Here is a 19,398-nt window from a genome sequence, read left to right as displayed (position 1 = left end):
TTGGCACTTTAAATGTTTTTAGACTTCTTTGGAGAAAAAATTAGAAGTCAGTCTGGGTCAGAAGTGGTTTAAAAGCTTTTTAACAGCATTATTCTTGGAATGTAGTGCCTTTGGGTAGAAACCCCAAAGTATTGTAGGATTACAAATAAGTCCATTAGCTGGCAACATGTATGCCAGGTATTTGATGACTCTTCACAAAGGGCTCATTAGTGAGTACTAAAAATACGTATATATAAAATACTTATTTGGCTGCATGTAATAAAAAAAAATCTGCTTTTATTATTCCTTCTTCTGTGTTACCACTGACATTTTTTGGAATTGCAGTATGGAGAATATTTCTGTTTTGAGCTTTGTGAGCAATGTGTTTATGTTGATCTAAATCTCCCATCTTTGTCGCTTCTGACACCTGTGTAAATGCAGAGCTTTGTTTGGTTTCTTCCACAAAATCTTGTCTATGTTGAGATACCTGGACAAGGAGTTGAGTTTTATTAAAGCTTGGAAGAATATGTGGAGTTAGAATCTTTATTACCTAAAACAAAAACCAGGGAACAAAATCTTCAGTGTATGTGAAGTTGAGAATGTAACTACAGTGAGACTTAGTAAACGGTTTCTTTTCTCTCTTTCTTTTTTTCTTCCTTTTTCCCCTCTAGGTGTCATTATGGGGCAATAAGTGTGACCTTTCTTTTTCAGCTGGTGAAGACAGCTCTCAGAAATCTAGTCCTTTGCAATCCCTGGAGAACATGGTACCTTACATCTTAGTGAATGATATGGAAAAAGTTTGGTCACTACTTGAAAATGCCAAAAAAAATAGAACAGAAAGAAGTAATGTTAGAGTTGACATAATCCTGGATAATGCTGGATTTGAACTTGTAAGTGATCTTGTGTTGGCTGATTTCTTGTTGTCGTCAAAGCTAGCTGATGAAGTTTATTTTCATGGAAAAAGTATTCCATGGTATGTATCAGATACCACAAAGCATGATTTTAACTGGACTATTAAACAACTGGGGTCAGCTAATCATATGTGGATGTCTAGATGTGGGATAAACTGGGAGGGCAATTTGAAAAAGGGAGTTTGGGTTTTCCATGACCACATGTTTTGGACTTTACCACATGATTTTTCCAGTATGAGTGAAGTTGCTCCTGACTTGTATGCTGAGTTACAGAAGTCAAACTTGCTTCTCTTCAAAGGTGATCTAAACTATAGAAAATTAACAGGAGATAGAAAATGGGAATACAATGTCCTGTTTCATCAAGCCTTGAATAAGTTTCATCCTGCGCCTCTCTGTAGTTTGAGAACACTGAAATCTGACACTCAGGTTGGCCTGAAACCTGGACAAGGTGAGCAAATACAGGCTTCTGAACCTGAGTGGATGGTAAGTGGAAAATACGGGGTAATTCAGTTTGATGCTGGTCTCTAGTTAAATGATTTGTAATATTCTGAAATAGACATTAAGTCTGACTTGAATTTTTTTTCTCTGTTCCATGCTTGGCTTCAGTAAAGATTCTTTTTGTTTGCGCTTTTTCCTCCCAAGTGATTTGTTTTTGTCCTGCAGAAGACTTTAATGTTGTGCAAATATTTATAAACTGTCTTTGTGTACGTAAATCAATCTGAATTTCAATAATTTTGTTTTCCTATTGTCCAATGTCATCAGATCTTTAAGATGAATATTTAGTTGTCCATAATATTTTTTCTTCATCAGTGAGTATGAGTTTAATGAGTGAAAGCTTTACAAGTGAAAAATTTGCTTCAGAAACAATTTCCCCAATGCCACATTAGTATGAATTTACTTATTTCGGAATAATTTGTGCTCCATGTCATTTCATGAATGTTAGTATTTTAGAGAATTCAGAAGTTAATTACAGACAGATTATTTTGATGTTTTGAGGATACATACATTACTAGGTGGCAGCTTGTAAACATTCATGTAGAATTGAAAATTGAATTTCAATTTTAAAGCACAAGTGAATGTTACTAGCCAGTTTGCCTGTGGGAGAGTTGTCCCATCTGGTAGGAAGATTAGTGGGAGAAAAAATTAGTGGGAGAGAAAATCTCATTTTAAGAATATTGAAGATACTGTTTATTTACAAAGCTCTACCAAAAAGAAGCACACAGAAAAGCCTCCCCAAACAAAAAAATTAATGAAACCCAAGCAGTTGCATTAGACTTTAGATTTTATGCAGACTTGATCTGCAGGTGGCCTGTCAGCAGTGTATGTATGAGGTTCGAGCACACCTGTTTCCTTCTGTTGTGCTAATTCTCTTTATTTTTCAAATTTATTTATTTGAGGGTTTTTGTTTGGTTGGTTGTTTTTTAAGAAGGATGCCTTAATTTCTAGGGAGGATATACAGCCCCATTTGCACTGAGAAGTACAGGGTAGAGAAGCATATGCCATACAGGTTTCTGTTAACTGGAATTGTTAGGTGCCCATTTCTGCTCTTCTACTCTGGTCTCAAAAGCTGCTGCTAGTTATGTTCATACAACAAAGATCTAGACAGTGGATAAATATGTTCAAAATGCTGATGACTTTGATTATTTGGGTTTATTTTCTTCTTAAATCTGAAAGGGTATTTTAAGGTTCCAGGGTCAAGTATTCAAAAACAAAGATGCAAGGAATTTCATGAGGCAGTTGTAGGGAGAGTTACAATTTTGAGACCTGGGTTTACTGCTCTTATCTCTTTTGTACCTTTGGCTTAGTACTCCTACAGGGTGAATTAATCCTCATCCTTAGGCACCTGATTGAACTGCAGAAATTAAAAATCTAGTCAAGAAGGCTGAAGGTCAGACTGCTGAAGGTTTGTGACTGGAGAGAGCTCAACAGCACTCCAGCTTTAGTGCTTTGATCAAATATGTAAAAGACAGGATGAATCTGTGCACCGGAGCCTCAGTGTGTCATCTTTAAAAATGTTGTCAACTTGTTTCAAGTGCATTTTGAAGAAACAGCTTTGGGTCAAGAACAGAGAGATGGAAGTTGTGGAATATGTGGAATGAGAACATCATACCTTGCTCAGAGAGACAAAATCAATTGGGGATGAAATCTGCTTTGCCTCGGCTCAGATTGTAAGCTGCTGACTTAATTTGCTGGAGAGGTTTAAAAGTGTATAATGGACAAGAAGAGAAAGTCACTGTTGAGGCCACCCTAGATTTGCCTCTTACACAATCCTTACACATGCTAAGAAATTTGATTTAGTTTTTTACTGGTGGTTACTGTGTCCCTGTGCCCAGGTTGCTTTCAGGCTGTTACTTCTGGGAATTCACAATGGAGATTGGGGGAAAATTAATAATATGAAGTAATGATTAATACAGTGCTACAAAAGACAAAATCAATTAGGAGATGTAGTGGCATTTGCTCAGTATTACTGAATTATGAAGATTACTACAAGACATGTAATTCTTAGCTTAGCGTATGACATGATGTCATGCTGAAAAAAATCACTCTGTTCTCCAGTTGATTAAAAGTGCACTTTCCATCTTTTACCCCTCACAAAGAGAAGTTTATGTGGTAATACACTGTGTGACTATGGCTGTGTAAGGAATGCACAGCCATAACTTCCAAATGCTTGTCTTCTGTAGCTGTTATTGCAAAGTGCTATCTCTAGGCAGAACTGAATATGCAGCATACTTTTATGTGTTTTGGTTGGCTATATTTTTGTAAAATTTTGATTGATTGTATGAAAAAAAGAAAAAGTAACATCAGTGTTGCTGTAACAGCAGCGTTACAGTCTCCCATGACACAACAAAGTTGTGAAGACATATTCCAGCGAGGCACAGTGCCGTTCTGTTGGGTTTGCTACAGTTTACTTAAAAATAGGAAACACTTTTGTAGCTATTCAGTGTTAATTACTTTTTGTAATACAGCTTCATGAAATGCCAGCATGAACCTATTGCATTTAGATGGAATTTAAAAACATAACCTGAAGCATGTGTTAGAACACTAGCATGTGCTGTAATATAACATTTTTTTCCTTCAGTATTTAAGAAAGTTCCTTCTATATATCTGTTACAACTGATTGCCCAAAATGCTTCTACAGTATAACTCAGGAGCTATTGATTTGTACATCCAAAGTTTTGAGATTTTCATTTCATATGCCATTTGAATATTTACGGCAAAAGCCAAAGGCGATTTCAGTAATTCTGAGGACCACAACAAAAAATGTTTTTTACTTTTTTTTTTTGTTTTCTACCTTTTGAACAACTGTAAGTCAGTTTTTGATCATGACTTTCATTGTTGATAAAATAGAAGGAAAGTAATATCACAGGCACAGTGAAAGGCAGTACACACATCTGTCTGAATACTTGGTAAGTTATCCTGTAAGATATCTACAATAATTTCTTATGTATATAAGGTTTCTTAAAATAAATTGTTTGATGTGGAAAATAAGTTGATTGTATGACTAGAAGCTTGTAAGAATATTGAAATAAATTGTCAGACATTGTTATACTATTTCAGAGGCTGGAGAAGACAAAATAATTCAGGTCTTAGTTCCTGAATTTTTTTCTTTGAAATGGATTTTATGCATAAACCTGTAAAGCATATTTAATGAGGTTTTGAAAGATACAGATGCAAGAGATGGGTATCATAAAATGTTCTTCTGTAACAAGACATGGCAATAATAAGGAATTTTCTGATTTTTACGCTACTTGTACTCCTGTTAAAATTTCCAAACCCTAAAAATAATTGAGTATCTCTTAAATGTATCTGGTACTTAATTACTAAGGTTGGTGCAGCTGATGATGTCATTTCCAGAATCACTTCTAAAAGTGATAGGTGCTCCATGTGTTGTCAGCAAAAATGAAAATATTTTGGTGTTACTCTTACTGTAATTAAAATATTTCCAAAACACTTTGGTTTACACATCTTGCTGATGTCCCATAAACCCTGACTGTTGTTGTTGAAACAGTTTCTTTAAAGTTTTGTAGTGTTATTTGCATTCATGGTTAACAGCTTGTTCCATGTGAACATTTATCTCCTGTGCTGTCGAACAGCATAGGAAAAAAGTTTACTCTGTTGCATGAAAATTACTCTATGAAATGGTTTTAATCTAAAAAGAAACCCTTAATTGTGTCTAAAATAAAAATTCCAAAATGGAATCTTGTACAGTTTTTTTCACTTAAGTTTGTTTGCGTACCAGCTTTCTGTTTACCCAAAATTACAGAACAAAGGCTTGTAATTATTTTTATTTAAAGCAAAATGTAAGTTGAAATTCACCTAACACTTATCTAAGGATTTTAAAATAAAACTGAGAATGTGCTGGTTAAAGTGGTCCTTTTCTTTCTTTTTCATATGCTAATGGCAGAACACGTGAGGGAGAACATCCTCTAACATGGACTGTTTGTTTTCTTGTTTGCTTCTGTTTTGTTTTTCTTTTTTTTCCTAAAAAAGGTTTTGAAAACTTCTGTACATTTTTATTCTTGCTGATATACTTCTATTTCTAACAGCCTGCAAATGAAAAGTCCATTTACATGTATTTTTACATTAATTAAGAATTAGTTTATGGATTATTCCACATTCTGCCTCAGGTTTGCAGTTGTGAATTCTGCAGGCATGTTCTGAGAAGGGTTTTTATTTATTTTTATTTACAATGCTTTTTTGAAGTTTAGCTCATCTGGCTTTGCTTCCACTGTGAAAGAAATATAAAATGTCCTCTTACGATAACTTAGAGTGAATAAACATTTCCAGTACTTGTGTGCTGCTTCTGTTGTATCACTTTTCAGTAAGTGACATAATCACAACCTTTCAAACTCCGTGTGAAGAAAAGTTTTCATACTTGTAGAATTTTTTTTTTCCCTGGGATTCTTCTTACTTCTTCCAAGTCTAATGAAGTAACAGATTAAACGTTGAGATAAGATACATCAAGATATATACTATGGGCTTTTTAATTTCCTTTCTTAATGTTAAATAATTGATTAGTCTCACACTGCCATGGTAAGACTGATGCCTTCCAAGTGACTCTAATTGATGAAAGGCCTGATGATGCATTTCATGGAGTTGCACTTGGAATAGGTTTCATCTCTTATCTCCTACTTCCCAAAAAAATACCATTAATTGTCATAGGTCAGGAAGTGCACTGAGTTCTGGTCCTAGATGGTTTATGTACACCCATAATTGTTAACTTTAATCTAGGATCTGTGTAAAAGGCAGAACCATTCAGGAAGAAGGGTTAGGGTCCTGGAGTGTTCCCTCAAGCTAGCTGAAGGGCCTTGCCACCTACTTTTCCTTCTGTCCAGTGACTCTTACATTATCTGCGTGGGCCCTGTTTCTGCTCAAGGAGTATGTGTGCCTCTGGGATCAGGTTAGGGAATTAGGAGACAGGTAGATTCTTCCAGACTGAGAACTTGCAGTGAGGGCTTGAATATCTTTATGTGAACAAAGAGCATTCCCATTTTTCCATAGCTGATTGTATTCTTGTTTTCGGTAATCCTGAATTAGAGCTACACTTGTGTGCTTTTGCCATGTATTGGATGCACAGCTTTCACTGCATCCATGATGCTAAATTGGCCCTTGGAAGTTTTGCTGCTACTTTGCTGGAGTGTGATGGAAGCATTAGCAGGAAATACTTGCTTGGGACAAATCCGAGAGTTTTCATATATATGTGAAAACCTAAGATCCACAAACAGAGGATTTGCAAAATAACTGGTTGAGTTTGGACTTTCAAGGACTCTGTGTCTGGTTTAAGTTCCTCAAACTGAAAATGACCCAATATATCAGCACCAGCAGCTCTCCCTTACACAGATTCCCACTTCTTTCCCAAGCCTGATTGGTTCCCCCATATGCGTATTGCATTTTCACCATCCCCTTTGTCCAGGGGGGGAAGTCCAGGGTTGTAAAACCAGGTTATTTCCTTCAGAAGATTGCTGACCCCACCACATGTGCTTATCACAGGGACATCATCACATGACTTCTGGCTTTGAAATTATTTTTACACATCCATTCTCATTTAGACACCTGCAGAATATCAGCTGGTACATTTTTGAATGTACTGGGTGCTGGAATTGGGGTTTCATAACACCGATCAATTTGAGCATCTTTTCTCAACACTGAGCATTTTCATGAAAGGGAAAGTTTGTATTAATGTTTAAATTATTTTTTAATTCAAAAATTAGTGTGGCTTTACTAGGTCCCTACATTCAAGAGATTTGCATCATTCTTTGCTCAGAAAGGCTGAGAACATCCTTTCCATGTATTTTATGAAATACAACATGAAGAATTTGATTAATGAAAATGACTCCTTGAAATTATTTAGAATTTAAACTCCCAAATTAACCCTTCCTAAATTATTTCCTGTCCCTGTTAAGGAAAAAGAAACATGAAATTCTTTTGAGAACTCTACTTTTAAATACTAGCAAACAAGGGTAAAGCATTTTAAAGTGTGAGCATTTTGTAATAAGGTGGTTTTTTCTCAGTCAAATAGCTTGAAGAGTGGGTACTGCACCTGTTCTTTTTCAGAGTGCTACATGACATTTCTACTTTTCTTCATCCTTTTTTTTTTGGTCTCTTTTGTTGTTACTCTTGTTACAGTTCACCAGAATAAAGTGTGTTTTTTTAAGGGCAAATAACTTCATAGATCTGCAGTAAGATACAGCTGTATAAGCTCTCCCTCCCCATCACGAAGGGTGTAGAAGCAGGTAAAGTGTAACTCCCGAACCAGCCGTGGCACTGCAGGACTAGCGATGGGGAAGTGTGCTTAGGAAAGTTAGCATGAAGTTTCACAAGCACTTATTCCTGCATTTGCATGCCACTCCAGTAGTAGGACAGATTAGGCTGTAGTCGAATGCTGGACAAATCCAGGATGATATTTTTGTTCAAATTTGCAGTGGATAGTAAAACGTGCCAGATTTCCTCTGGGTTTATGTAAGACTGCCCACTAAAAATTTTAACCTGTCAAAAATACTTAATAGATTGGGATTGCAGAATGAGGTTACCCTGGAGCAGCATGATCCACGCTGGCAAAATCCCCCCTCTGTTTGGGGGCTTCTGTGTCCTCGGCAACAGCAGTGAAACGGTAGCAGGCACACAGGGACAAGGACAGAAAAAATTAGTACTACCCCTAGCTTTTTCCCTTTCTTCTCTGGAAAACGTGATTAAGTCAGCATTCCTGAGAACGGTAAAGTACTTTTTGACTTTTGGGTACAGAAATGGTCCGTGATGGCACTGTCCCCAGAGGCTGATTAAAGCTTACTGAGTCTTCAGAGAAAATGATGTGCAGCTGCCATACACCCACAGGTCTAACTTTCTTTTACTGCAACCTTCAGTTTCTCTCTTCCCGTGTTTACCCAGTTTATTTGGATGAAAGGTGAGGAGGAGGTGCTCTTTCAGATGGAGGCAGTTCAGCAGCCATCAAGGAGGGCTGCTTTTGCGGGGGTGCTCCTTTGGCAGGTTCTGGGGGGAGAAGGAAACCCTGTTTGGGTAACAGAAGCCGCTGCTCAGGTTCCATCTGCTCCGCTCGCCTCTTCTGACTTTTTTTTTTTTTTGAGGGAAAACATGAGCAAATATTATCAGGTTAATGTTTATTTGAAGTGAAAATAAACAAACAAAAACAACAAACCCTGGCGTTTCTGTGAGTCTTCCCCTTGTGAAGACTGCTCACTTGCAGCCACCGAGCCCGGTCCCCCCTTCCCTAGCCAGGGCCCCCCTTCGTCCTTCCCCCGGGACGCGTTGCCAGGGGCACGGCTGTGGCCATGAGCGGCTCCGGGGCTGGCGGGGGCAGCGGCGCGGCGGAACCGCGGTAACCGAGGGACGGGGCAAGGCAGAAAGGGTCGAGGGGGTTGGTTTGGTTAGGGCTTGGGGTTTTTGTGGCAGTTCCCCTATTAGGGAACAAAGCCCGGACTTTGGAAATATACCCCCCTTCCTACGCCCCTTTCTGTCGGTGTTGCTGTAGCGACTGACGGGCTGGCTATAGCCCCCCCTTTCCAAGTCATCTTTGCAACATTCAACTTAATCTCGCCTTTAAACACCTCCCCCCCCCCCCCCCCCCAGCACCCAGGAAAAAAACAAAACAAAAAACCCACCCCCAATCAAACAAAATAAAAACCAACCAACTAAAACCCCAAACCAAACAAAAAAACCCAACCCCAAAACAGAACTCCTGCAGGTGCAGAGCTGTGCGCGGTGGTCCGTGCGTGGTGCGACTGAAGCCCCATGAACTTCAGCTGATCATTATAGCTTATCTGTAAAAGTTCAAGGCCAGAAAGATTTTTCTTAGTAAGTGCTGCAGAAGGGAGTAGCTTTCACAGAGCAGGAATTTATAGTTATCTAAGAATTTCTTCTTTGCATCTCTTCCTCCTTTGAAAGTGGTTTGCTGGCTTTGATGTGAATTTAAGGGAGACACTAGAGGATATTGCTTAGAAGGATCAAACCCTGGTACTAAACATATAATAGGAACCTTGTAACAATTTTGTGTTCCAAAGGATAAGCAATTTATTTCCGTGAACAATTTATTTAGTTGAACATCAATTTTGTAATGAAGCTGTATTGTTCTGAGACAAGAAATACAGAAATTTGGTCATTTGTAGTGGAAAAAAACCCCTGCCATTATATTAAATACAACTGTTATGACTCAATTACAAACTTTTTGCTCGCACTGCTTAGTGACAGAGTTGACAGCAACCCGCTCCACATTTTAACCAACCAGAAGTCAAATAGTTTGTGAGTGTTGATTTTGGGACTCAAAAACATGCTAGAAATGACATGTTTATAAAATGTAAGTTACAACTGCTAAATCAAACTGCAGCACTAATCAGTTTTTAATTGTGCATATACCAATATACTCAAGTATTTCTTAAATATTTTAATATTGTTGACTGTGGTATAGTAGGCATTATAGGAAAATTGCAGCTGTTGGCATTGCATGATGGTCTGTTTTTTAAATCTATCATTTAAGTAGTTCTGTTACAGAAGTTACTTAACTCTACTTAGCACTGATAAAGTAAAAACAGTAGAACGAATTGTTTGCACAAATCCCTGCATAAGCACTTAATTTTGTCCCTTTTTATTGTTTAGGGAATAAACACGGTGGCTCCTTGTTAATAATTTTGGAAAAGCTGTGAGAGAAAGTGTCAGGGGAGTTCCAAATTCCTTAATTTGTCCACACAGACAAAGGATGAAGTCAACCAGAAAGCATGTTAAGTAATGTTTAGAGTAGGTGATATATCTCTCTAATTGCCTTCAGATGACTGCTGTCTTTCATCGCGTGAAATGCATTTATTATATTTAGATGCAAAGTCACCTCATCCTAAGAGAAAAACAAAAGATGGGAATGCTTTGACTGCTTCTTATAGTAGTAGCAGTGGGTAAGACTAAAATTTTGCTTGTAATGAAGCTTTCATTTGGGCCCATTAATCAAGCTTGAAATTGGCCTCTTTGAGGCCAATGAACAGCAGGGGTGAATTTTTATCTTTTCAGTAATACCTTTCAATGATTACAGAAGGGAGTACTAAAGGGAGGAAGATAGAGCTGAGCAGTACCCTTCTGAAAGGAATTTAGAAAACCTCTTTGGTAATTTATTTAAGCTGCTGAGAACACTTAAGTTAGTTTTACATGTTTCTGAAACATTACACTAATGCAGAAAAACTCCATAGGTATGTAAAAATAACAAAAAAAAAGTACTACAAGCAGTGAGTTGAGCCTAGTTACAAGAAGGAATCAGCAAGGGGAAATAGGACTTTCCTGAGTGGATAGTGATCAAAAGTATTTGGGTGTTTCTGGCACTTTATAATGTGCAAGAGCAAGTGACAGAACTGAAATAGTTGTGAAATATTACTTGCAAACTTTGATTTATGTTAATATATAATTATCAATACATTTTGAGATCTCTGATAAGCAAATTGGGCAAAGTATTATCTATAAAGAAGACCCAAAATATACATACAAGATCGTGAATTTGTGAACCATTTTTATCCCACCCCCTGAAGTGACTCTAGTCAGGGAGTCAGCCTATTCCAGCTAACCAGTGACAGGACAAGAGGACACAGTCATTAGCTCTGCCAGGGGAGGTTTTAGGTTGGGCATTAGGAGGAATTCCTTTACAGAAAGGATGGTTAGACATTGGAATGGACTGCTCAGGGAGGTGGTGGAGTCACTGTTCCTGGAGGTGTTTAAGGAAACACTGTGTGTGACACTCAGTGCCATGATCTGTTTGACATGGTGGTGTTTGGTCACAGGTTGGACTTGATGTTCTCAGAAGTTCTCAGAAGTTCTTTAAAACCTCATCAGTAATGTGTGATTAATTTTAGTCTGTTTTCATATGTGTTAACAAAATCTGAGTCACTGTGGAACACTGTCTGAACCTTCTCATGCTCATTGCTGTGTGTAGCTGCTGTGCTTTTCGGAGGTGATGTGCATGCTGGCTGGCTGGCTGCGGCTACCAAGAAAAATCTGCAGCAGCCAAGTATGAACATTTTTCAACTAGCCATTCGTTCAGGTATTTCATGCTGGATGTCATCTTCCTTCTGGTTGCATCTACTACTACTACTACTACTACTACTACTACTACTAAACAACTCTGCTGCTACATTGTATTTTCAGAAGTTATAACAATTTTATGCATGTATACACTTATGAATATTCATTGTCTTAAGAAAAAAACATTGCAGACTTGGGAAATCTCATTTTGTTTGATTTCAGAATTCAGAATATGAATATTTATGACACTTGGATTTATAAAAATCATTGAACAGCCCACTGAGTCCAACCACTGTACCAAGTCCTATACAAATATGTAGGTAAAAAGGGCCCACTGATTACCTTAACATCTGAGAGGGAAAAAAGGATGTATTTCAGTTAAGACAGATCCTGTGTTATTGCTCGGATCCTTTTTAAATATATCAGAATAGAAGAGATGCAGGACAAAAGGAGAAATGAAATAAAAACTTGGAGCACCTGAAAAGCAGTGGCAAAGGAAGCAATCACTGCACGAAGGCTGCCTGTGTAGCTGAACTGGTGAATGTACCCTGGACATGTCAACTTGAAGGTGCCTGTTTTGGTTAGATGTGTGCTTGAATATTGTGGAAACAATCAGAGCTACTAGAGAAACTTTCCCATGGTGTTCTGCTTTCATGCCCAACTTTGCTGATGGTAACCTATGATACAATTTAGTAAAGCATATCAGTGAAAAAATAATGCCATCATATTACTAATCTATTTAATTTTCAAACTTTTTTCCCTCTCCTCCCCGTTTGTTCTGTAGAAACAAAGGAAGAACGAAGTCAACAAAGGTTTGTGAGTCATCATCTTTGGTATGTCAATCCCAATGTGTATAGGTGCTTTGGGAATGGGAAGAAGAAATCCCTGCCCTGAGTACAGTCTATGGCAGAGCATTGACAAGTCACTCAGGGTGGTGATGGGTGTTTAAATGCCTACTGGGGGCTTTCTGTTTCAAAAAAGGTTTTTTAAAATTCTATGCTTTGGGAAAGGGGTCTGGGCTGTGTGCAGGCAATGTCAGTGGTAATGGCATTTGGCAGCACTGAAATAGGAAATACAGCAGGAAATAAAAGAGAAGCTGCCAAAAGCAGAATGGGAGTGAGTGACTTTAACAGTTGGCCGATTTCAAAGTTCCTGGATAGGTATAAAACTACTGAACATTGTTGTAGTTTTGTTGTTTCTGAATCAAATGAAGCTTTCCAACTAAAAGCTGGGAGATAATGGCAGTTATTTGGTAAAAAAAGTCAAAGCAAAAATAGTCAATAATAACAAAAATCACCTTATATTGTTGATCTTCTAAATAATACCTATTACTAATAAAACTGAAGATTCAAGTAGATATTGCTCTTAAGTATTGTAAATATAGGCTTAGCTTCTGTTTAGCATATGAAATTAGATAAAAGCTTCATTTTCTTGCAGATAAGTGGAAAGAGGTGAAAAAAATTAATAATGTGAGTGGGAGAAACACCCAAAACCTAGGTTAATTAGAGCTGATGGAGTGTTAATATATTAAGAATTCTTCTGCCTGCTTTCCCTAATTATTTTAACACTTCATTAATTCTATTTTCCTAACAAAAATCAGTATAGATTATGCAATACTAATAAAACATTAAAAATCTGATTTTTTCCACAGATAGAAAAATGTCACATCTGCATTACAAATTTTACCCCTATAGTAAAGTCATGCCAATTTAACTGAGTTGTCTGTTAGGTCTGATTAAAGACCACACTTGTGATTTGCTGATGGTAACCCACAGAAACATAGGAAACTATTAATTTTAGAGCATGCACGTTTCCTGTTGAAAGTATGATGATAATACCAACTTTCCTAGTGTGGTGCCACCATGATTAGTTTTACATTTACTAAGGCCTGGAGGATGCAGAGCTCTGCCTCTGTAAATCTCACTGAGACTGTAGATGAGTCAAACAGTAATTCCCATTGACTTTGGCACCTGGCTTCATTTAAACTTTTTTTAAATCCTTCTGGATGTGTAGCTGCATCTTTAAAGTGCTCATCATTTAAAAATCTAATTTGTATGAAAAACATAGATATTGGACACTTCAGCTCTAAAGCTGTTATGTTGGTTATTGCTGCTGAATGGGGGCTTCTTTTCTTCAGCTATACTCTGAAATGTATTTATTTCACCAGTTTTGAGATGTACTCCTTTCTGTGAAGTCGTAACTTGTGGTTTTTTAGAGAAGAAAAGGAAAAGCCTACATTCATGCAGTACTACAAATGTAATAACATACATAACCATCATACCCAGTGTTGCTGTTTACAATCTCCATTCATGGTTTTGCAGCCCTTGTGTATTACAGAATAAGAAAAATGCCCTCTACACTAAAGAATCTCATGTGGTTGTACATGCGAAACAAGCAGAGTGAAGCAAAAGTAAGACAAAAGCAGTGAGGAGATGGCACATGCTTTCCCTCACTCCCTCAGAACAGTGATAAAGTGTTGAGAAAATTAGCAGCCCTTTTATCTCCAAGATTATGTGCTGTGTTCTATGTGGCTGTGCATTTTCTGCATGTGTCAGTCTGGCTTGATGAGAGTGGCAACTCCTTTATGGAAGAGTACAGCTGAGTGTCTTTGAAGGAGATGAATGCAATTAAACTTGATGGGTCTAATCTAGTGTCAACTAGCACAGGGAGGAAAGATTAAAGAATAGAGCTGGTGATATTATAGCAACTAATCCAAGGTGATTTATCTTCTGCTGCAGTCTAAACTAGTAGTTTTTCCCTATTCCTCAGGGATTTCTCTATGTGTTGCATGGTAAATGCTTATTTTAACAGATGCCCACATATTTGGAAAGTTCTTCAGGGTTTTATTTTTTTTCCTATTTGGGATGGGTAGGGGCTGGATTTGTAATTTATCTCAGCCTGGAAATTGATGCTGATGCAGAAAAGCATGAAGAGAAGATGTCTTTGTCTCCATTGCAATACCTTTTTCCAAAACCAGTCTTTATCTCGGGGTGTTTTGCATTTTGTAATTCATATCCAAATGTACCAGGATTGCAGTTTTGTTTCAGTCCTGTGTGAGAGCTGATGGAGCTCTCACAGAAATCTCATGTTCAGTTCTCTGCCATGTGTGCTTCCAGCATAACTGAAACTTAGTTCTGTTCTGAAGAGATTACATTTCATCAATTTTAGTTACTATTGATTGAAAAAAGGAAAAGTTCTGTCTAAACTCTACCAAGACTTCAAGTCTGAATTTTCACCTTGAAAGACTTAAGTAATAAAGGCCAAGAAATCCAGTACATTCCTGCTCTACTGAAGAAGAGCAGAACATCACAAAAAGGAGAAAACCTACTATAGAATCTAAAGGGCACAGCTAAAAGGGTTGTACAAGTGGTGTGAAGGAGACTGTACTAGAAAGACAGAGGCAATGCTTACCATGGAATCAGGACTTGAAAAAGAATGAAAGGTAGTCATTATGGTGATGGATGGGGATGAGAAAGCATCAGTCAGGAAGCTGAAGTTGTGTCCAAGTGATGGAGTTCAAAAGGACCTCTAAACTTGAAAGGTTAGAAGTAAAAAAGCAAATGGCAAGCCAAAAAGTGATTTGAAGGAGCAGATACAAGTGCCTGAGTAGGCATGGGCTCTTCAGCCTGGTAGAGAGACTGTGGAGGTGAGATATGGTAGAAATCTGAAAAATCTTGAGTGGCACAGTGAAGATGGACAGCCATTGCTTATTTTCAACATTTCTTCTGAATGAAAAATGAGGGGACGTGCAGTATAACTGAAGTCTAAAAACCAAAGTGATCCTTTGCATAAGAGACCCCTGAGGACTCCCTTTGGATTAAGGTTTATAGAGGTTGAAAGAGTAACTGGATAAGTTTGTAGAAATGGGTCCTTTTGAATGTTACTAAATATATAGAAACTGCTGGAAATAGCCAAAGCTGAAAACAGTGGGAGGTCATGGGATTGTTGGGGGGGGGACTATCTTACTTTAGCACTGGTATTGGTGGCTGAACTTGGAGATGAAGGTGGTGACTCGTAGAAAAGCGACAGTTTAACCTATTTTTCAGTAAGTGTGTGTTACTCTGGGAATAATACTCTGCAACATTTGGAGTAATGCCCTGGAGCAGCTTAATCAAACAAAAAAGCACTGAAGCAAAAATGTTCCAAAAATGTGATTTCTAAAGGTTTTGTATTCACGCTGTCTTCACAGGAATCTCATGATCACGTTCTTTTGGATATTCCCGTCACTAGAGAGCAGATGAATCACTATCGAGCTGCAGCTGAAACTGCTCAAAGTGAACTCGCAGCACTTTCAGTGAAGTATGACTGTGCCCAGTCAGAGGTACATCTAAAGATAATTTCAAATCCTTCTCCAAACCTGAGGATATTTTGTAGAGACTAGAAACCTGAGGATATTATGTAGAGACTAGAAAGCTTGCAGAAGGTCCAAAAAGAACTTTTGGGGTTTTGGTTTTAGAATATCTGTGTGATTTTTACTTTGTTTCCTTCTGTGATCAAGAAATGATTATAAGTTTGTATTTGGAAGATTTGAAGCAGTGCAGCTTTTTATCATCATCTAAGTGCAATATGTTTATATTAAACATTAAAATTAATTAAATTATGGTTGTATAAATGTTCAGATAGATTTCCTCCTCTTGCTGGTGAGTTAAGATCTATCTGCTCATCTTTACTCATGTCTCCCTTTTATTCAAGTTATAGCTCCCCAAATGTGATCTACTTTAGTCACCAGTCAAATTGTGTTTGTGCTAATGAGGTTGATTGTATCTAGAGAGTCTGAAGAACACCTACACATACTTTTTTTATTCTTCCTGCTGTGTAGATGGTGTTTCTCAGGAGAGGATTTATTGCAGGATAATTTTTAGAACTGCCTTATTTCCACAAGTAATTTTTTTTTAACATTTAAACTGGTTAAAATTGATTTGATTGAAGTCAGCAATGTGGGCAGTGGTCAGTTTTAAAGTGGAGTAAAATTTGCCTTTAGAAGACATGAAATGCTTACATTAATTCCCATACAGAACTACAGGCCTAAGTATCTGTTGGCTGAGGTTTAATTTGATCAGTTGATCCTGAAGTTACTGCAGGGTTCCCCTGCATTTAACATTTATCCAGAACTGGTGCCTCAAATTTAAATTTTAAGAAGCCATAAAGAATCTAATGTTCTCATACAAAGAATTTATTACTGGAAATGTTGAATGGCTTTATTGCCAGAACATCTGACTGATTTATAGATTTTTCAAGACAGTGCTTACAAAAGCATAGTCAAAAAAGCAGCTGTTCATGCTCTTGTTAATAAAGACCTTCATGACCCAGCTGAGGTCAGAGCCTTGTTCTGCTGAGTGCTCTGTAAAACTCATGATATGGGATTATTCTTGCTTTTTCTGCTATTGGAACTGACCACAAAGACAATGGATAGATGAAAAAATATCACATGGGGAGTTGAACCACAGAGAAATTTTAAGGTTATGAACACTCTAAGATACCATAGCTTGGTCCAGCTGCCAAGCAAAGCAGTGCTATTGTTCCTTCAGCTGCTCATTTCCTTCCCCACACTGCCCCACCCCTTGTGCCGGCACAGATGTAGTGTAGTTTTACAGTGCACTGTTGTGTCCATACAATTGAAAAATAATTCCTTTCCTTCTGAGTTGCTTTTCAGCTGGATCAGTTTGCCAATCTTATTTCACCTTGTAGCCATATAAGTGCTTCTTCTAGCACTAAGAGGAGGGTGGAGTATGGAAATGAAGCCCATGAACCCAGGAAAAAGCCAAGCTCCTTTTCTTGAGCTCAGTGCTGCTCCACTGTCTGATAAACCTGTGCTTGCACATGAAACATAAGCTTACTGAAGGCTGTGCTGCTGCTGCTGCAAGGGTGATCCTCCTACCTGATTTCTCAGCCTTAACCTTTGCTCTGTGATTCTTTTTCTCCTCTGCGAGACAAATTTGAACTATTTTCTGTCGGTTGTTATTTAAGTTGTTTTTAAGGGAGTCAGACAAACACAGAGGTGGTGCGAGGACAGCATGTATGGCTGGAAACAAGAGAAGCAGGACCTCCCTTTTCCAAGGCAGTTGCTGTTCTGTTGGCTCACCAGCCTCTCAAATTTCTCTGAGTATCATGGGTCATACTGAAAGACTCCAAAAGAGAAGTGAATTTCCCATTGATATGGATTGCAGTCTAATGTCTTAAATATTTTTGCCTTAAAATGCTAGGCACAATTTAGAAGTTCTGTCACTCACTATAAAGAGCAGTTAACTTGGCTAAATTATTTGCCTGTTAATTTTATGTGATAGGACAAAAGTCCTTCAGATTGCATCTTGCTGCTTTTAATTGGAATTGTCGGGAAAGCTGAAACATGCTTTAACACTTCTTGTGACAAAAAGTCCACTTTAAATTACTTGTTCCTAATAACAAAAAAAATCGTATGGAAATTTTGTTTGCCTGATGAGTCTCCTTCTAATGCAGTCTCCTAGAGAAGCTTCTAACAGAAGTAGTTCAATGGAAAATGGTATTTTTAACAAAGAGAGATAGGAAAATCTACTGAACTCCATGAGCTCTTGGAAAGCTTTAACATCATCCCTGTAAGAGGGTGATTTTCCTGCTTCTACCCTTCCTTAAAAGGCTCTGTTGCTGTTTCTGTGTAAATACAGCTACATTTAATTGGATTATCATACCCAAAAATAACTATTTGCATAAGATGAGGAGAAGGTGCCTAGAACACATTGCTCCAAAAATTTACTTGCCTCTGAATATGCCTCAAGCCATCAAAAGGCTCCACCTTCATACAGCAGGATACTTTGCTGTTACAACTCCCTGCAGCTCTAGATTATCTGAGGAGTTGAGCACCAGATCTGGAAGCAGGCAGGCAGCAGGCAAAAAAGAGGGAATTGTGGTGTTAATAACTTTGCTGTACTGAAGATACATAGGAGACATGAGATAAGGTTGTGCAGCAAAACTTAAGTTAGACTTTTCCTAAATTCTGAATTAGTAAATAACTTATCTGCCTGTAAGATGTAATCTTGAAAAGTTGTATTGTGTTACCCAACAGTAGCTTTTGTTTTTGCTAACCTCTTCCATTGCTTTTTCCTAGTCGTATGAAAGTGGTGTCCTTCTACTCAGTCTTGTAGTGATAAGAAATGTGTTTCTTGTCATGTTACTAAGCTTGTAATACAGTCATGTTATTTCAGGCTGGGAAAACTATTCTTCATTAATTTTCTTCTTTTCTATCTATAGCTGCTTAAACTCAGGTCGAGCATGATCTCTAAAGAAGCTTCTTTTCAAGAGCTGAAGGCTGAAGCTGAAAGCTATAAGGAAAACAATGCTAGACTGATGTCTCGCCTCCTGTCTTTGCAAACGCGAATCCAGGAGATGGAAAAAGAGCTGTGTGTGCTCGCTGCTTCTAAAAACCAGGCTGAGCTGACAGCTCAGGTGGCATATAAGGAAAATTTGGAGCTGAAGGAGGAGCTTCATGAGAAAAGTGCCAGACTTAAGTAAGAATCATGTGAGATAAGAAACCACTTTTTTTTGGATGGGATGACAGAATGGTACAGTGGTCATTACAGAAAACTAAGTTGGTGGATAGACTTTATTGCAGTTCTGAATTTTGTTACAGTACCTGAGTGTGTGGAAGGTGTTGAAATTTGAATTTTGTTTTGAGTTGGTAGTCCATATATAGAGGTTTGAATGTTTTGTACTTTTAAGGTGAAATGCATTGAACTTATAAAAGACAGTATCCTTTAACTGTAGTGTTCTTAGCATAGTGTATCAGAGCACTGATATGTCAGTTCTACATAATTGCTCATGTTTTGTGTCTGTAGGATGGAGACTCGTAGCAAATTTGATTGGTATGAAAATATTCTGAACTCTTAAATTCCAAAATCAGTCAGTCCTATTAATAGACAGCTAGACTTTTATAATGGATTTTTCTGCCCATTATCAGATTAATATTTGTGACTCTATCAATACTGTCTAGTCAAGAGCAAGGTGAGTGTTTACCAGACACCTGTAT

The 19,398-nt window shown here is 37.8% G+C and overlaps 1 protein-coding gene across 2 annotated transcripts in view; it reads left to right on the top strand.

Annotated features, from left to right (window-relative positions):
* The window catches only part of LOC128785535 (damage-control phosphatase ARMT1-like), a 47,238-nt gene that overhangs the window by 4,292 nt on the left and 23,548 nt on the right, over window positions 1–19,398 (top strand). The window contains exons 5-7 of one of the 2 annotated variants that reach the window (XM_053938222.1): window positions 651–1,373; window positions 15,589–15,720; window positions 18,624–18,880. In XM_053938222.1, the coding sequence (XP_053794197.1) occupies window positions 651–1,373; window positions 15,589–15,720; window positions 18,624–18,880 (1,112 nt within the window). Of the gene's footprint in view, window positions 1–650; window positions 5,259–15,588; window positions 15,721–18,623; window positions 18,881–19,398 lie in introns of those variants that run through there. The other variant, XM_053938220.1, reaches the window with a different exon arrangement.

The sequence above is a fragment of the Vidua chalybeata genome, chromosome 3 (assembly GCF_026979565.1).
Source record: "Vidua chalybeata isolate OUT-0048 chromosome 3, bVidCha1 merged haplotype, whole genome shotgun sequence".
Lineage (NCBI taxonomy): Eukaryota > Metazoa > Chordata > Aves > Passeriformes > Viduidae > Vidua > Vidua chalybeata.
This window is presented reverse-complemented; position numbering and strand designations above follow the sequence as displayed.